We start from the raw sequence: 17153 nt of genomic DNA, 5'->3' as shown, positions 1-17153 counted from the left end.
CTTTAATGACTTAAATATAAGTGCAAGTAGTCTATATAGTAATGCTTTCTGGTTTTGGTAAAGGTATACAAGACAAGTCAAAACCCCAAGTGTTCAAGAATATATGCTCCAATTTGCATACAGAAAAATGCATTGCAATCTGTTTGAATTTTATATGAAGTTAAGTAAATTAAGTAAATTTAAGCCTTATGAATATAAGGGGTATTTATTGCTGCATCATTCCCTGCAAAAAAAAAAAAAAAGGGTGTCCGTCTAAAGGGTTAACGCGGAAGGTCAGTTGCATAGCACGAAATGAGATCTCTGGAGGAAGGCAATCATTGAATATCATAAAAAGATGCGTTTTTTTATGGCCCCCATCAAGAGACAGTCTTGCATCTATAAAGGTAACCTATGGAAAACAAAATCTGTAGATCTAGAAGTTTGAAAGAAAAGGGGAAAAAAAAACAAGACAAATTTGAGCCTCTGTAATGGAAGTGAAGAGCTGCAATTTATTTACAGGTATAACTATATAAATTTCACAGAAAAATCCAAAAATTTGATTAAAAGACAACTCGCTATTCCATGTGCTTTCATACTGATGTCTTTGCCGATCAACCAAGAAAAAAAAAAAACCTTTTTAAAGGAAAGCAAAATGCAAACAAAAATGTAACTTAAGTTGACATTGAAATCTGCTATGGCGATTACAAGTGTGTAGCTTTCTAAAACAACTTATCTTTTAGACTTTTCCCTTCAACAATATGCTGGTGTGTTAATATTTTTAGTAAAAGGAAAAAATATATATATAAAAATAAATCCACTGACCAAATAATGGGTTATAACCTGGCACATATACTCAGTAGGTATTCCCACAAACTGAACAAACTAATTCCTCACGTCTTACTGCGAAGGTATGAATTTATTTTGAGGGAATAAAGGACTAATATATGAACAAACACAATTTTTCTAAGGCTTGAAAGAAAAAGTTCAACCCTTTACATCTCAAAAAAATGAGGATGTCTAAACGGTGGACACAGTATGATCTAGCGAAGCATCACATTCATTGCAAAAGCAAAAAAAAAAACAAAACCCAATGATTTGACATCAGCAAGCAATAAACAGTCTATTCAGCATATCCTTAGTATAATAGTAACCCTCTAACCTCAGATACAAGAATACAGAATGCAAAAGTCCCCGGGGGTAGCAAAACTGTATAAAAATACATTTCATATCTTTGTTTAGGCTATGCTTGAATATATAAAAATATGTAGTGGGGAGGTAAACCCACCAAATGCAAATCTGAAAATAAAAAGATATATGCATATTTACAGGAGGAGTCTGCATAAAAAGGACCATTTCCACAGACCGATAAATAGCGTGGAAAAAAAAAAAAAAAAGGAGAAAGTAAAAACAAAATATTAAGTTACACCCAACAAAAGCATACAATCCATCACTCATATAACCCCATGCCAAGGTTACTAAAATACAGACCTGGACGCTAACCCGGCCTCAATTCAGTCTTACCGGTGTGTTGGAAACGCAAGTGTAGTAAGAGGCCTGCCTTGGAGGAGAAGAATCGCAAGGCAAGAATAGTCTTAAAACATGCAACACACGTTGAAACAGTGTTTTCCCACAAGCATGGAAGCAAGAATACAGACAGTGTTAAGTCTGCTATGCCCTGTAGTAGTAAATGCTTACCCGATGAAACCCATAATCACATCCTATTAAGACTTTAAAACGGCACATATGCCACTATGTAGGCAGTTTAAGGGTTAATAAGAAATGGAACCACTATTTTCACCCCAAGACATTGGGTTGCACCACATACAATTGCAATGCAACCTCTTCAGGCTCATCGACCGACCATTACAGGGTACGGCAGAAGTATTACTCAATACCACCGGCACCTTTATAATCAGCTATGTCAGCACTAAAACATGTTTAATGCCACCAAAACTCCATCTATACACATTAATATCCCAACCCATACATGAAATATACGCAAATACACAACTTATACAGGAGAATAGCTGGGTTTGCAGGTTAAAGTTGGGGGTAGGACATAAGGCTTCGTTAAACAGACGGCGTTAAGGAATAAGAAATAAATACATGTATTCAGAGACTATTAAATGATGAACAATGCATGAAAGTCACAGGCTAACAATTTAAGATTAAGGCTAGGTTGAATGACCAAAGTGTCTGTTGGTCGAAGCACTTTATATTATATTTATATATATAGTTTTTGGCATTTTTTTTTTTCTTTAGAATGCTTTAATATCTTATATATAGCATCTCGGTTAAAAAAAAAATGTATTTTATCAACAGAATTAGCAAGGCTTGATGGCTATGGGTGTACCTTAATTTTTTTCTGAAAATATAAAAGGAAAAAATAGCTTTATTTATATATATAAAAAAAAAATTGTGGAAACCTTTTCACTCCCTTTGCCTCAACAGCGACTTTGTTTAACAATAGTTTACGGTTATACCGCTTGCAATCCGCCACCAGGAGGACAATATTACCCAGTACACTGTTAAGAGGGCTTTGTAGCATTGTCCACACTGCCCCAGACTGCGTCGTAGTCTTTTAAATGGATCCTAGAAGCCCTGCGAGACCAATGGCAGAATAATCAATGATGAGGTTAGAGAAGAAATTGCAACAGTGCGGAAGAGAACTTCCTCAACAGATAAGGCAAATTGGCACACACACCCGCCTCCTGATGTGAGAGCAGTTTTATACTTTCCATTTCTCCTTTGGACCCACTGTTATTTTACTATATCCCTCTACTCCCTGGGCCAAACACATTTCCCACTTTAAATTACAGTCCTGCATCCGTGTTGGTTCTCAGAAACCATTGCCACTAATATTGATCGACTGCAGGTCTGCCACTTGCATGACATTGATGCCGCTGCTTGCCAGCCGTGCGATGCCCTCGGGTGATATCGCTTCCATCGCGACCATATTGGTGGTGATGAGGGTCTGCGGGGTTGGTGTGGAGGCAGTACTCCCATCAGAACCTGCCCCAGTGTCCATGGGTACAGTGGTCATAGCAACAGGACCACCCTGGCCTTTTTTATTCTGGTGTGTCTTTATATGCTTGGACAAATGGTCACTCCTCATGAAGCGCTTTGGACACTCGGGGCACATAAACTTCTTCTCACCTAAAACCACAAAAAAAAATAAAAAATCAAGAGAAACGGTTATTTTTTCCGGTAAAAGTGAATTTCAATTCTACAGGGTTTTAGCATTATTTTATTTTGCCTCCATTGTCCTGCGGCATCACCTTATGCGTACATAAGAAATCTCTTGTGTTTACTGCGTTGAAAGCATAGATATAATGCAGAGTGGAAGTGACCGTTCTCTATATATTCCAAATAACCAATTCTCCCCTCAAAAAAATAAAAAAGCTTGTCCGTTAGAATTGGAACAGAAATACTAACGGTAAGCCAACTTTAAAGCATGTACACCATTGTTACAGCAAACCTGGTGGTAGCTGGTCAGATTATTTCTCATTTTCCTCCCTAATGTAAAGTTGCCGTTTTTGTTGGTTCAAGTAGAAAATACGGGTAACTGTTTGGATAATGCTGGTCCTAACATGGGATGCTGCTTAACTGTTTCCATGAGGTTCACGTTTAAGTAAATATCGCCAGAACAATTACACCGAACAAGCCAGAGGTCATTTTAATTAATGAATTTAGTTATGCTAAACTCAGTTTCAAGCCTCCTCCGCCTATAAAGTTTATGTTCAATAACAGATGCCAAGAAAAGCAGTCACGGCATTTCATGGCAACGATCCCAAATAGATTATTACATTGGAATCCTACCGTCCGATCAATCAAGGGGGGATAAAAAAAAAATAAAAAAAATTACACACCGCCCACACCGATTTAAAAGACTACGCATGAGCCCGGCTGTAATTTTTACATTAAACACGTAAAAGCACAGCTAATGGCGTACACAGACAGGCCGTCTTACCCGTGTGAGTGCGCTTATGTCTCTGCAGCTCATCGCTCCTAGTAAAACGTTTCCCACAGAACATCCATGTGCAGACAAAGGGGCGCTCTCCTGTGTGCCAGCGCAAGTGGGCGCGCAGGTGGGACGTTTTCCCGTACACTTTGCCACAACCCGCAATGTGGCAGATGTGCTGCTTCTTTTTTCCAGGGTCTCCTGAGCTCCTAACGGGAAGGAAATGGTACAACGTTCAGCTCACAGCAAAACGGATACGGTAACTAAAAAAAGGCCATAGGAACAGTTATTTATTGTCATAGAAAATATAACCTTAAGACAAACAAATGTTACACATAGAAACATCGAACAGTCTTCTGTAAAGTGATATATAGTTTAGATTTGAGAGAATATGTTTAAAAGCATGCTTTATGGGGGGGGGGGGAATATCTGCAGATCATGTGATATTTGGTGACATCGCAGTTCTTTAAGGCATTGACAACATACTTACACCTTAAAAGTTTAATTCCCACAGTCTCATTCACACCAATACGTAAAGCCTGGAACACATTCAGCATAACCTGAATAATAATTGAATGCCTAATTCCATGCGAGTATTTTCAATATTTAGCGCCTGTAATTGTTAAATAATAATCTTGCAGAGAAGGGCAATACTTAAACAATTCCTTAACAACAGCGTTATATGGAGTTTTACATAATTAAGAGCGTGTCCTACAAACTTCTACCCCATGTTCACAACATTCTGGTAGAAGAACCATTTTGACTTTAATTATCCAAATTCAATAACAATCTATATGTACCAACGTGGCTGTTAAAGGATATTCTGACACCCGAAAAAAAAAAATACATATTTGGACAATAAAGGAAATGTTATCTTGTATTCGGAGCTATAATGACTTTTGAATTATCTTAAAGTCACTGACTAGAAGGAACACAAGAAGAAAGAGTCGCACATCAGTGTATAACGCTGCAGGGCACTTTGTTACTCTGAGATTGGAAACATTCACGCCGACCACACTGCAAAAATCTTGTCTCTGCCTAACAGGAAAACATTTATACATCCAGCACAATGACTTGACACAAAGGAAGGTAACATTTCGTAAAAGGTGGGTGAATGTGCTATCCTGAAGTACAGAATTGAGTGGAAACAACAAATCACGGCTTTATATTACATTTAAGACACAAAAAGGTGGCTCATAAGCTCAAGTGGGGCCTGAAAGTTACTTCGTTTCCATACCTTCCCTCGCTGTCTTTGCAGTACGGACAGGTACAGGCCTCCCTGCGCATCCGCCGCCCAGGCTGTGGCTGAGGATCTGGGCTGGTTTCCCCTTCTTCCATGGCAGAATTATCATCATGGAGTCCATCAGCATTTGTGTGGAGACTGAGATGGGTGCTGCCATCGCCTGGTTAAAAAGAAAGAGGAAGAAAGGAAAAAAGAAAAAACATAAGTTTCTAAAGTTACAAACACCGTGCAGGTCAGGAAATCTTACGACCTGAAAATCCTTATCAAAATATAAACAGGGAACATCAGGTGTTTTACGTTTCAAGAAACAGCAGAAGCATAAAACAGATTCACCAACAGTTTACCAACACAGCGTTTGCCATCACCTCTGTTCGGTGCAAAATCTGCATTACTACTGCTTCTCTTCTCCTTATACTGGCCTAAAAAACAGCAGGTCCTTCCACAAAATGAGTCGTTTAACATAATTCTACAATAAACTCCGTTCCCATTACTGGACGAACAGAATCCTGGGATTTCTACGGTGGGCTTGGTTGGCCTGGTCTCATCCATAGCTAATCAGACCCCTTCGTAGGGTTTTCTACGCATTATTGAAAGCCACCTCAGGTAACTTTGCGGAAGAAAAACATGGAGGATCCCCTTTGCATCGGTGAGAATCTCTTCATCGTGCCGTGCCTACAGCTATGTTTATTATATGAACCCCAACGCTCCCGTCACACAATGGGCATTCACGGCACACGGAACGGTATTTTATCAGCCACCACCAGCTAGTTATCCACGTGAATCACGTATACTGCTCTGCAATGCATTGCAAGATGTCGCCATTGACAAAAAGAAGTGAAAGAATATAATACACATCTCATACTTAGCAGGGATTAAGAGAAAATAAATTCCAATATGAATAATGAAAGATTTAAGACGCAGGTATCTCAGAGCCCGATAATCAGAGGCACACACGGCCCGCAGCCCTCTGTATAAAGTATAAAGAGTATAAAGCTCTGGGCTAGTCAGAAAAGTATAGGGTGTCAATGCAGAGCAGTTCTGGAACAGGTAATATTTTTTGGAGCTTGGAAGTAATCCAGCCATTAAGAAGCAATGACTACACGAATCCTGGAATTTGTTCTATTTTTAATTGGCATCATCATGACCACATAAGAGTCACCAAAGAACCTACACATGCCGGCCGTCACTAGTCACACCGACGATATTCCAACGGGTTCGACAAGGCCGGCCATCAGGATAAACATGGCATTTATTCACTGATCAAACAGGAAGCCACACAGATTACTTCATACAATCGAACAAGACACCAACCTTCGCCCAACACGTTTCCTCCATCTTGGGGCTTAAATCATATTATGCATTGCAAGGGCTACCTCGTGTTTGACAAGAAGCGCTCAGTGGGTTTTTATGGCCGCATTCACCAAGGGAGCATATACAGAAAACATTGAGGACCCTAAATGTTTCTTAAACGTAGAGATTTACATGTAACCTGATGAAGGAAGATCACCTACTGTTAATCTGTTAAAATGATCACAAAATATCACGCAGACGCTACACAGACGTCATATTTGAGATGTACGACTTCTGTCATGTTATGTTCAGAAGGCCCGCTCCCTTTTAGTAAGCATTGCCGTACCGTATACTGGGGTAAGCAACAAGGCGATGTTCCTTTGGTGTACGGAACCAGTAAAACCAGTGCTGCTAGGGGACCAGACTCAAAAATCAACCAGTGCAAGCGGCAAAAGAGACGGAGAGTAAAACGAGGCTATACGTTCTTCCAGCGGCCATTACGCAATCACGAAACCATAAACAGCAAGCAGCAAATTGGATCTGTACGCCAGTTACATCAGCTCTACCATTTCAAACAGAGATAACCGCTACTAAACTGTTTTAATCTAGAAATAACCTCGATTTTCTTACTGGGTCCCTAACCTCTACTTCTACCTCAATATGTCATAATCCACAGGCCTATTCTATGGCGGCGATTAATAAAATCGGTCCCAAGCCTGTGAAGCTCAAAGTTGCCTCATTATAGTCTGATAACCACATTAATCGTATTTGACAGAAGCCAGCTGCATCTCCAGAACAGAAAGGGGACAGGATCTGACGATGAAGGAACCTCACACACGGTTAGTTCTTCAATTGTCAACTTTTTGAAGATCTGACTATTCCATTCTGGACCGTGCGTCGGTCAACATTCACTGTGTGACGGCCCTTAGGAGTAGACTCAGTTTGTCCAAAAACCCATTCCATAGCACGTATTCACAAATACTAACGCATCCCTTAAAGAGTGCAGTGCTAGTGTGTATGTTGTTAAGTATGGCATTAGCATGAGTGTGTATGTCAGCACAGTGTTAGAGTGTGTATTAGTGTAAGCATGTATATACATAAGCACAGAATGTTAGCGTGTGTGTTACTGTATGGTATTAGAACATGTAAATGTATGTTGGTGCATGGCAAGGCTTGACAAAGTTGGAAATTCACCTCTCGGGTTATGGGTTTATATGTTTTATCTTGAGCTAATGTGGCCCTTTAGCCACAACTCCTTGCTTTCTTGTTAAATTATTCATGCCACAATGTTTTTAAAAAAATAAATATATATATATATATATATATATATATATATATATATATATATATATATATATATATACGCACCGTGGATATAAGGATACCTAGCCACACTAGAAGGCGTGCTACGCCAGCAAGGGCCTCTACATTTTCCAAAGATGTGTTCCTTTTAAGAAGGCAGCCGGAACACATAGTGGAGCTCATGACTCTTGTTATTGTCAGTATTGCACCTGTATTGCCAAGTAGGTTTTTGTTGCTTGAAACTAGATGTGTCATATGTGAAACCTCAAATCAGGAAGCAGATATAAGGCAGTAATACATGATTCCAGCCAACTGCTTTGGCATATCATGGGTTACTGTAGAAGTCAACATCCGGTGGTGTAAGGAGGCATGAGATAAGGCGCTTGTGTACTGTAAGAAAGTATATATAATCATACACACACGTGCCAAGGGCTCCAACACAAGACCTCCATCCTCTTAACACGTTCATCACCAGTAACAGATAAAATCTACTAAGTAAACCGAACTATGACCCCGGTCATTACTTGACAATATATGTTCTTTGCTATTCCATGTACTAGGTTCCACAGCAAAGGCTGACTAGATTTTAGTGACCCCCTGCCCTGTAAGATGCCCCCTGGTTTCAATTCAAATACTTCATTAAAAGTGGCAGAAACTAGAGAGCTTCTGAATAATTTTTTTACTATCTGCCTATAAGAATACTGAATCTACAGCCCAGCTTTAATAGTAACTGAAAAAGTTGAAATTCTCAATTATGTAAGAACGTGAAAGGGAGATTTAAAATTAATGCAAATACATAGGCTACATTTAAAGGGCACATTTTAACACTTATTGAAATAAAAAATGCATGTTTAACATAGCTACATACCAGATGCATTGGTGATGGTTAGAGGAACTCCTTGAAGCTGGTGCACTTGAATGCCAGATGCTCCCAGGGCTCCCAAGTTAATTGTCTGGAGGCCAGGCATGGAAGAGAGTTGAGCGGCATTGACTGTTACTGTGCCAGCAGGCATGGTGGTGAGGGTTTGGGTACTGCCAGTTTGCCCCAATGACACCCCTTGCATAGGCGCAAGAGTGATTGTCTGAGTTTGGGGATTTTGGACCTGAAGGTTCTGTAGCTGGATTGTTTGCCATGTTACTTGGCCATTGGGTCCAACAGTAGGTGTACGTATAATGATTGGTCCAGTGTTGGGCATAGTCTGAATCTGAAGATTCTGTAGGGCATCTTGCGAGATAGCCTGTGTACTGAAGGTCTGTCCAGACAACTGAGCTGCCTGCAGAGTCTGGATGGTCTGACCACCTTGTAGTATCTGTGGCTGAATGAGGATTTGCTGCTGCTGCTGCTGGTGGTGGTGGTGGTCCCCTTCTTTCTGCTGACCTTGCTGCATTGTGCCACTACCTTGCTGTGGGTCACCGAGCAAGCTCAGCTGGCCACTTGACCTCTGAGAAGACTGTATCTGGACATTGGTCCCAGGTGTGCTGCTCCCACTACTGCAATGCATGAGCCCCATATTACTAGCGGTGGTGTTGGTGGAGAAACTATTTGCATTGGTAAAAAAGGTATTGGCCTGAGAAGTGACCAGCTGACCAGATGAGCTCATGGCCACAGAAGTAACTGGCTGAGAGCCATTCTCCTGAGAACCCCCACTTATAGTCATGGATTGTGATGTTGGTGCCAGGGATGACGCATTCACTGGAAGCAGGGTAATATTACCATTAAGAGCAAGAGGGACATTGGTTAAGTATTGTGTCTGCCCTGAGAGGACGTTATTGGCTAACCCCATGCCTTGAATTGGGACAGCTTGCTGCAGTAAGTTAGGCATCGCTGCAAGTATGTTCCCCGCTCCGGTGCGGTTAGTGGTGATGATTTGCTGGTTAGTAGCTGGGATAATCTGCAACTGGCCAGAAGCATCCTGCTGAACATTGACCTGAGCAGGAGCAGTAGTAAACTGGAGCTGCTGTCCATCCACTGTTTGGAACTGTGGTATAACTTGGTACTGAATATTAGGCATCACACCCTGAAGGCTGGCCAACACCTGTTGATTCTGCACATTTGGGGAAGCCGCGACCACAAACTGCCCAGGAGCTATCGGACGGTTCTTGGATGAAGCATCCCCTCCAGTCTGGTCCTTGGATGAAGCAGATATAATCTGCCAGCCATTTGCCGTCTGTTGGAGTTGCGCGGTACTTAGATCCAGCTCCGCTGTGCCCTGCTGCTGTCCTCCTCCTCCGCCATTCTCAGGAGGCTCAATTCTACTACATGTGGCCGCCAATAAGGCCAAAGGGGAGGGCTGAGAGTCCTACAAGATATAAGGTATTTTAACTTTAAAAAAAATATACAATCATGGGATCTATAAAAGTAACTATAACATTAACAAAGTTCATTAGTATGAGCATAGTTACCAAATAAAACACAGGTATGGTTTAAAAAAACAAAATCAGCAGCTCAAAATTCCGTATTGCTAAAGGAAATGGGAATTTACGTCCATGTGGATCACTGGACAAAGAGGCAGAATGAAAACCGGAAGAAAATATACTTCTAAAGGCAGGTATGAAAATGATTGTTGGTGGTGGTGATGGTGGTGTATAAGTCAGGGCAAGTTTGCGGCTCAATGAAGATTGGCTCTTGAATGCTGAAAATGGAGTTCCTAAAGTTTACCATATTTACACACACATATATATATATATATACACACATATATATATATATATACACACACACCCCCACACACACACCCCCACAATGTGATCTGAATCATTGATTTTGTTTTTCGGCCTGTTAAATAAAGGCTTATTTGGAGTGTAATCTCCATTTCCGGCCTTGTATGTGTACGTACGTTATATACACACACATATATATATATATACACACACACACACACACACACACTGCATAATAATGTAGGGCAAATAACATATTTAAGAACCAGTAAAAGCAAGGAAGAACCCAATAGAAGGCAACATATAAGTGCAAATAAAGCCCTGGATAGAAGATGTAACTTCTGTTTGTAGGTATATCGATTTTCAGATCAAGCCGTATTCACCGACCGGAAAGAATACTTTATCGCAGTGACGTTTATAAGTGGGTTTCACAAAAGCAAAGTTTTATAACGTGGTGACGTTATAAAGCGGTGTGATGCGCGGCAGCTTTTCCCACGTGTTAACCCTTCGCACGCCAATAAGGCTGTGACAGAATGAACACATCCCAGACAATAGCAAAAGAAACACCCCTAAAGGTGCCAGCATGTAAACAAACCAGCATGTCAAGGGAGTTAGTCACAGAACAGGAGGGACAAGGAGGATGGGTTTTGTGGTTCCTGCCCCAAGTGGGCAGTCAGCAGATGGGTGGGCTGGCAAGCAAAGGGTGGGAGAAAAGCTGCAGGCCACAGGAAGGACAACTCCCCCCTCCACCCTCCTGCTATAACGCGCAGTCTGTGTGAATGAGGGGGTGGGTAGATAGGCAGGATCGGGAGTCCGGCTGTGTGTATGCGGGGTGGGTAGGTGGGTGATCATACCTGCCCCTTCTGCACGTATCCTCCTCCTGACCCGGACCGGTTCTCGGACTTCACGGCCGACATATCCTCGCTTGTGGGCTCCTGGTCTGCTAATGGGAATGAAGCCAGAGAGAGAGAGCGGGGGAAGGGAGTGGTTAGAAGCGCCTCGTACACCATGTCAATAACCAAGTGCAAGAACGGGGAGAACGGGGAGAACGGCTACAACATGGCGGGGCAGCCAGCCAACTTCCGGGAGCAGAGCACAGGAGGCCTCCTAGTGATTGCCTGTTTACACATCGCTGCGCGCCGGGGCGAGACACAGAAAATGGAGGAAGACGCAGCGAGCGGACATCTTAAGCCCACACGCGAGCTTAGTTACCCACGGAGTCTAATCAGTTACACGTTACAGGGGTCATGGAAGGGTCCGTTTCTAAGGGAGGGGGCAATTGTACGTTACTACCCCACCCACCGAGGGGGCAGAAAACTAGGGCGGCAGAGGAGGAGAGACAAGAGGGAGGGGGGTTTGCCGCCACCTCCCCGAAATGCGGGGAAATAAAAAAGGGGCAAGGAATATAAATTAAATAAAACGAGAGGGGTCAGTAGGGGTAGAACCCGCTCGAGGTGCTGCTCGGAGCCTTCCCTATATTATGGCGCGCATCGAGTTAAGTTTCACAGATTAGTTCCGTGGTGTCACTGCCCCTGATGTCCGGGTAATTAGGAAGCGTTCACTTCACCTTTTCCACCCCGTTACCTCCCACTGTCCAGCTATAGGACCCCGTTTCTTACCGCTCATCCTGTCTAAACGGGGCCCCGAGCGCTTCACACAAACCTCGGCTGACGATAGCAACCTAACCTGCCGCGCGGCGGAGACGAAGGGTAGGCGGGGCCACAGGCGGAGATCGACAGCTTGTCTAGCCACTCCCGCTGAGGGGCGGCTCCGCCCGCCCAATGGGGTGGCGCGGAAGGCGGGGTAAAACTGGTGATGGACTGGAAGAGTAGACCAATAAAGATTAGAACTGCCCCGCCCCGCCACGGAGGTGGAATGTGGGGGAGGGGAGAGAAGGAATGCAAGGAGGGAGGGGAAGACGTGGGAGTCTCCCTTACGCAACGCGCTTTTGTTCCGCCCCCAGGCCAGATTGACGTGTTCAAACACCCGTGACACGCAAAAGAAAAGCCAACGATGGCTGGCAGGCTGGCGAATGAGAGCGCAGCGTTACACAGCAGGTTAGGCGAACAGTCAGTAGGATAGTTTGGTTGACCGTTTAAGGTTTTAGGCGCCATTTCGTGTAATTCGCAATTACTCAAGTTAACTTTCACATTCCTCTCCCCGCATACTTGCTGTCAGAGACATTTCCCCGCATTTTTATTTCTGTTAGAAGAAAAACTCACAACAGTTAATTCTAAAATGGTTCATTATTTTGGAGTAAAACCACCCTAAACCTTACCAAAGTATTGACATGCTGCACACTGAGGCCAGAAACCACCCTGATCTGAATCTCTGGTAATCGGGTTGGTAACCAATGGCGACAAAGTGGCCATTGCAGTGTTTGTTATTTCGCAATGCATCTTTTAAGTTAAACGTGTGTTTTTTGTTATACAGAGCAGAACACTCAGGGTTTTTACGCCAGTCTCGGGCTGAATAGACAAAGTCTCTCAGGTTTATACGCTGTCCTTGCCCCATTGTTGCTGCGTTAACATGAAGAGAGACCAGAATAAGTGCAGAAACGCTTCTCTCAACTAATCTGTCTTCATTATTCTGGCCTCCTGGTGAACTCGATTGGAGGAATAGGTGAGAGGGTGTGCCCGGAGGCTCTGTGCTTTTGCAAAAGTTTACCGGGAGACCGTGGATGAAGAAAGATGACACAAGGAGCAGATGATGAAGATGAAGCACAAGAAAATCGGTCGGCGGAGGAGGTAGGGAGACATTCAGACAGAGTGAAGAGATGAGAGTTTGTGAAAGACTGTTAGAGAATGAAAGAGGGCGATGTACATTACCTACCTCTTGGTAGACATAGGATTATATATATATATATACCGTATTTGCCCGAATATAGGCCCCACTTTAAGTCTTTAAAGTGGGGGTGCCGCCTATATTCGGGGTCTAGCGCAGGAATGCACAATTCGTTTCGCCCGACGCCCAGGACATGCAGTTCCGGGCAGGCAGCAGGGTTAGGATACAGATCCCCCGCAGCGCTGCAGGGGACCTGCTCTGTGAGTTCTGCTTGGCTTTTGCAGTTGCATTTAGCTTGGACACACAAGCGAATCCTGAGCTGGGGCGAATCTCCTAAGTGACATCTCTAAGTGAGGAGTTACAAGCAAAGAAGGCGTTAAAAAGCAAGAAGGAGGGTAAAGTATAAATCCTTGTGATTGCATATAATATATTTATATATATTTTGCGCCTTACTGTCTGTTTTTGCCAGTTATTGGAGCTATCCCCATTGCCAAGATGTCCTCCATGTTTGACAATGCGGTCAGGTGTACATCTTGCTCAATGTATGCAATCCTTGAGCAGCGCTTCGAGGGTGCATATTGCTGTGCGAGATGTGTGCGGGTTGCTCATTTGGAAGCACAAATCCTGAGTCTAGAGGAGCAACTGGCAACACTGAGATCTATTGACAACTTGGAGAGGAGTCTGCTGCTCACTGAGCAAGCTCTCTCGCAGGTAGAGGTGGGGGAGGATAGTGGGATGGAGGTACAGGACAGTCAGGCAGCTAGCTGGGTTACAGTTAGAAGGCGGGGTAGGGGGAAAAACGCCAGGGAGGCTAGTCCTGATCTAGCACACCCCAACAAGTTTGCCCGGTTGGCAGATGAGGGGGATGTTAGTTCAGAGTTAGCAGTACTGCAGCAAGTCACTGCCTCTGACCACCAGAGGGGTGTCTGCTCCAGTAAGGAGGGAAGGAGGAGCGCAGGGCAGGCCAGACAGGTGCTGGTAGTGGGGGACTCAATTATTAGGGGGACAGACAGGGCGATCTGTCACAAAGACCGGGATCGCCGAACAGTGTGTTGTCTGCCTGGCGCTCGAGTTCGGCACATCGCGGATCGGGTTGACAGATTACTGGGAGGGGCTGGAGAAGACCCAGCAGTCATGGTGCACATTGGCACCAATGACAAAGTGAGAGGGAGGCGGAGTGTCCTTAAAAATGATTTCAGGGACTTAGGTAGCAAGCTTAAGGCAAGGACCTCCAAGGTAGTATTTTCTGAAATATTACCTGTACCACGTGCCACACCAGAGAGGCAGCGGGAGATTAGGGAGCTAAACAAGTGGCTCAGAAGCTGGTGTAGGAAGGAGGGGTTTGGGTTCATGGAGAACTGGGCCGACTTCTCTGTCGGATACAGGCTCTACGGTAGGGACGGGCTGCACCTCAATGGGGAGGGTGCAGCTGTGCTTGGGGAGAAGATGGTCAGAAGGGTGGAGGAGTGTTTAAACTAGGGAAAGGGGGGGAGGGAAACTACAATATAGAAGGGGAAGATAGTGTAGATAGAGAGCTGGGGCTTATAAATGTACCTGGGGGTGGAGCAGAGGGAGGGGTTAGAATAGTTAATAGGGATAGGCTTCATAGGGAAAAAAACCATACACCTCTAAATTGTATGCTTACTAATGCCAGAAGTCTGACCAATAAAACTGACGAACTGGAGTTAATAATGTCTGAAGAAAATTATGACATAGTGGGTATAACAGAGACATGGTTGGATGATAGCTATGACTGGGCGGTTAACATACAGGGGTATAGTCTATTCAGGAAGGATCGGAAAAAACGAAAAGGGGGAGGAGTTTGCCTTTATGTAAAGTCCAGCCTAAAGGCCACACTGCGGGAGAATATATGTGAGGGAAATGATAATGTGGAGTCATTATGGGTAGAAATATATGGAAAGAAAAATAATAAAATACTGATCGGGGTTTGCTATAAGCCACCAAATATAATGGAAGCAGCAGAAGATCAATTATTAAAGCAAATAAACAAGGCAGCTAATCACAATGAGGTGGTTATTATGGGGGACTTTAACTATCCCGACATAAACTGGGAAACCGAGACCTGTGAATCTCATAAAGGAAACCGGTTTCTGACTATAAGTAAGGATAATTATCTGTCCCAAATGGTACAGGACCCGACCAGAGGGGGCGCCCTACTGGACTTAATATTAACCAACAGACCTGACAGAGTAACTAATGTGCAGGTCAGGGGACATCTAGGAAATAGTGATCACAATATGATGCATTATAACTTGTCCTTCAATAAGGGAACTCTTAGAGGAGCCACAAGAACTATGCACTTTAGGAGGGCAAAGTTTGATCAACTAAGAGAAGCCCTTAACACTGTAAATTGGGAAAATGTCCTCAAAAACAAGAGTACAGACGCTCAATGGGAGATTTTTAAGAATATCTTAAATTCTCACTGTGAAAGGTACATACCGTATGGGAATAAAAGAGTCAGGAACAAGAGAAAACCAATGTGGATAAATAAAAATGTAAAGGGGGCAATAAATGGCAAAAAAAGGCATTTAAGCTACTAAAACAGGAAGGCAGTGAGGAAGCACTAAAAAGCTATCGGGAAAAAAATAAAATATGTAAAAATCAGATAAAAGCAGCAAAATTGGAGACAGAAAGACTCATTGCCAAAGAGAGTAAAACAAACCCCAAAATGTTCTTTAACTATATAAATAGTAAAAAGGTTAACAATGAAAGCGTTGGCCCCTTAAAAAGTAATGAGGGAGAAGTTATAGACGGGGATCAGGAAAAAGCTAATCTATTAAATATATTCTTCTCTGCTGTATTCACAGAGGAAAATGAAATGCCAGGTAATATACAGCAGGATGAGATAAATGCCCCAGTACATGTCGCCTGTCTAACCCAGGAAGAAGTGCAGTGCCGCCTAAAAAAAATCAAAATAGACAAATCACCAGGTCCAGATGGCATTCACCCCCGCGTTCTAAGGGAGTTAAGTAATGTAATAGACAGACCCCTATTTCTAATATTCAAGGACTCTATAGTGACAGGGTCTGTTCCCCAGGACTGGCGCATAGCAAATGTTGTGCCAATATTCAAAAAGGGGACAAAAAGTGACCCGGGGAATTATAGGCCTGTTAGTTTAACTTCTGTTGTGTGTAAACTGTTTCCTAAGAGATGCTATTTTGGAGTATCTCAATGAAAATAAGTGTATGACTCCATATCAGCATGGGTTTACAAGGGATCGGTCCTGTCAAACTAACCTGATCAGCTTTTATGAGGAGGTGAGCTCAAGACTGGATCGGGGTGAATCGCTGGATGTCGTATATCTTGATTTAGAGGGATTGCATAGTAAAGTATCAATCTTTGCAGACGATACTAAGCTCTGTAACGTGGTTAACACAATAGAGGACAGCGCACGATTACAAATGGATCTGCATAGGTTGGAGGCTTGGGCTGGGATGTGGCAGATGAGGTTCAACACAGTAAATTTACCTGTAGCGACCAGTGTCAGGCAGCTGCTGCTAAGGCAAATAAAATCATGGGGTGCATCAAAAGGGGCATAGATGCCCACGACAAGGAAATAATTCTACCCCTGTACAAGTCACTAGTCAGACCACACATGGAATACTGTGTACAGTACTGGGCACCAGTGTACAAGAAAGATATAGTGGAGCTGGAGAGGGTTCAAAGACGGGCAACCAGAGTAATAAGGGGAATGGGAGGACTACAGTACCCAGAAAGATTATCAGAATTGGGGTTATTTAGTTTGGAAAAAAGACGGCTTAGGGGGGACTTAATAACTATGTATAAATATATAAGGGGACAGTACAGAGATCACTCCCAGGACCTATTTATACCCAGGACTGTATCTATAACAAGGGGACATCCTCTACGGTTGGAGGAAAGAAGGTTTCTACACCAGCACAGACGGGGGTT

General features: G+C 43.3%; 1 protein-coding gene across 1 annotated transcript; it reads right to left on the bottom strand.

The window, feature by feature from the left end:
- Positions 1 to 2818: 2818 nt before the first annotated feature.
- LOC149286572 (transcription factor Sp1-like) lies at positions 2819 to 11446 on the bottom strand. The gene is made up of 5 exons (XM_089493973.1): positions 11291 to 11446; positions 8644 to 10075; positions 5178 to 5343; positions 3950 to 4149; positions 2819 to 3135 (listed from the first exon to the last, which is right to left on the bottom strand). Exons 1-5 carry the CDS (start codon positions 11444 to 11446, stop codon positions 2819 to 2821), a joined length of 2271 nt encoding a protein of 756 aa, XP_089350099.1.
- Positions 11447 to 17153: the final 5707 nt, after the last annotated feature.

The sequence above is a fragment of the Sceloporus occidentalis genome, unplaced genomic scaffold (genome assembly GCF_023333645.1).
Source record: "Sceloporus occidentalis isolate IW3139 unplaced genomic scaffold, rSceOcc1.0.p SCAF_68, whole genome shotgun sequence".
NCBI lineage: Eukaryota > Metazoa > Chordata > Lepidosauria > Squamata > Phrynosomatidae > Sceloporus > Sceloporus occidentalis.
Note: the sequence above shows the minus strand (reverse complement) of the source record. Positions and strands in the feature narration are given on the sequence as shown.

What these genes read in the sequence shown, in the direction of transcription:
- LOC149286572 (XM_089493973.1), bottom strand. Translation starts at nt 11,446, where the DNA reads ATGGTGTACGAGGCGCTTCTAACCACTCCCTTCCCCCGCTCTCTCTCT. An exon ending in GATACGTGCAGAAGGGGCAG is followed by an intron (nt 10,076 to 11,290) that starts GTATGATCACCC and finishes TATATCTTGTAG; the next exon opens with GACTCTCAGCCCTCCCCTTT. An exon ending in TGCAAAGACAGCGAGGGAAG is followed by an intron (nt 4,150 to 5,177) that starts GTATGGAAACGA and finishes CCTTCCCGTTAG; the next exon opens with GAGCTCAGGAGACCCTGGAA.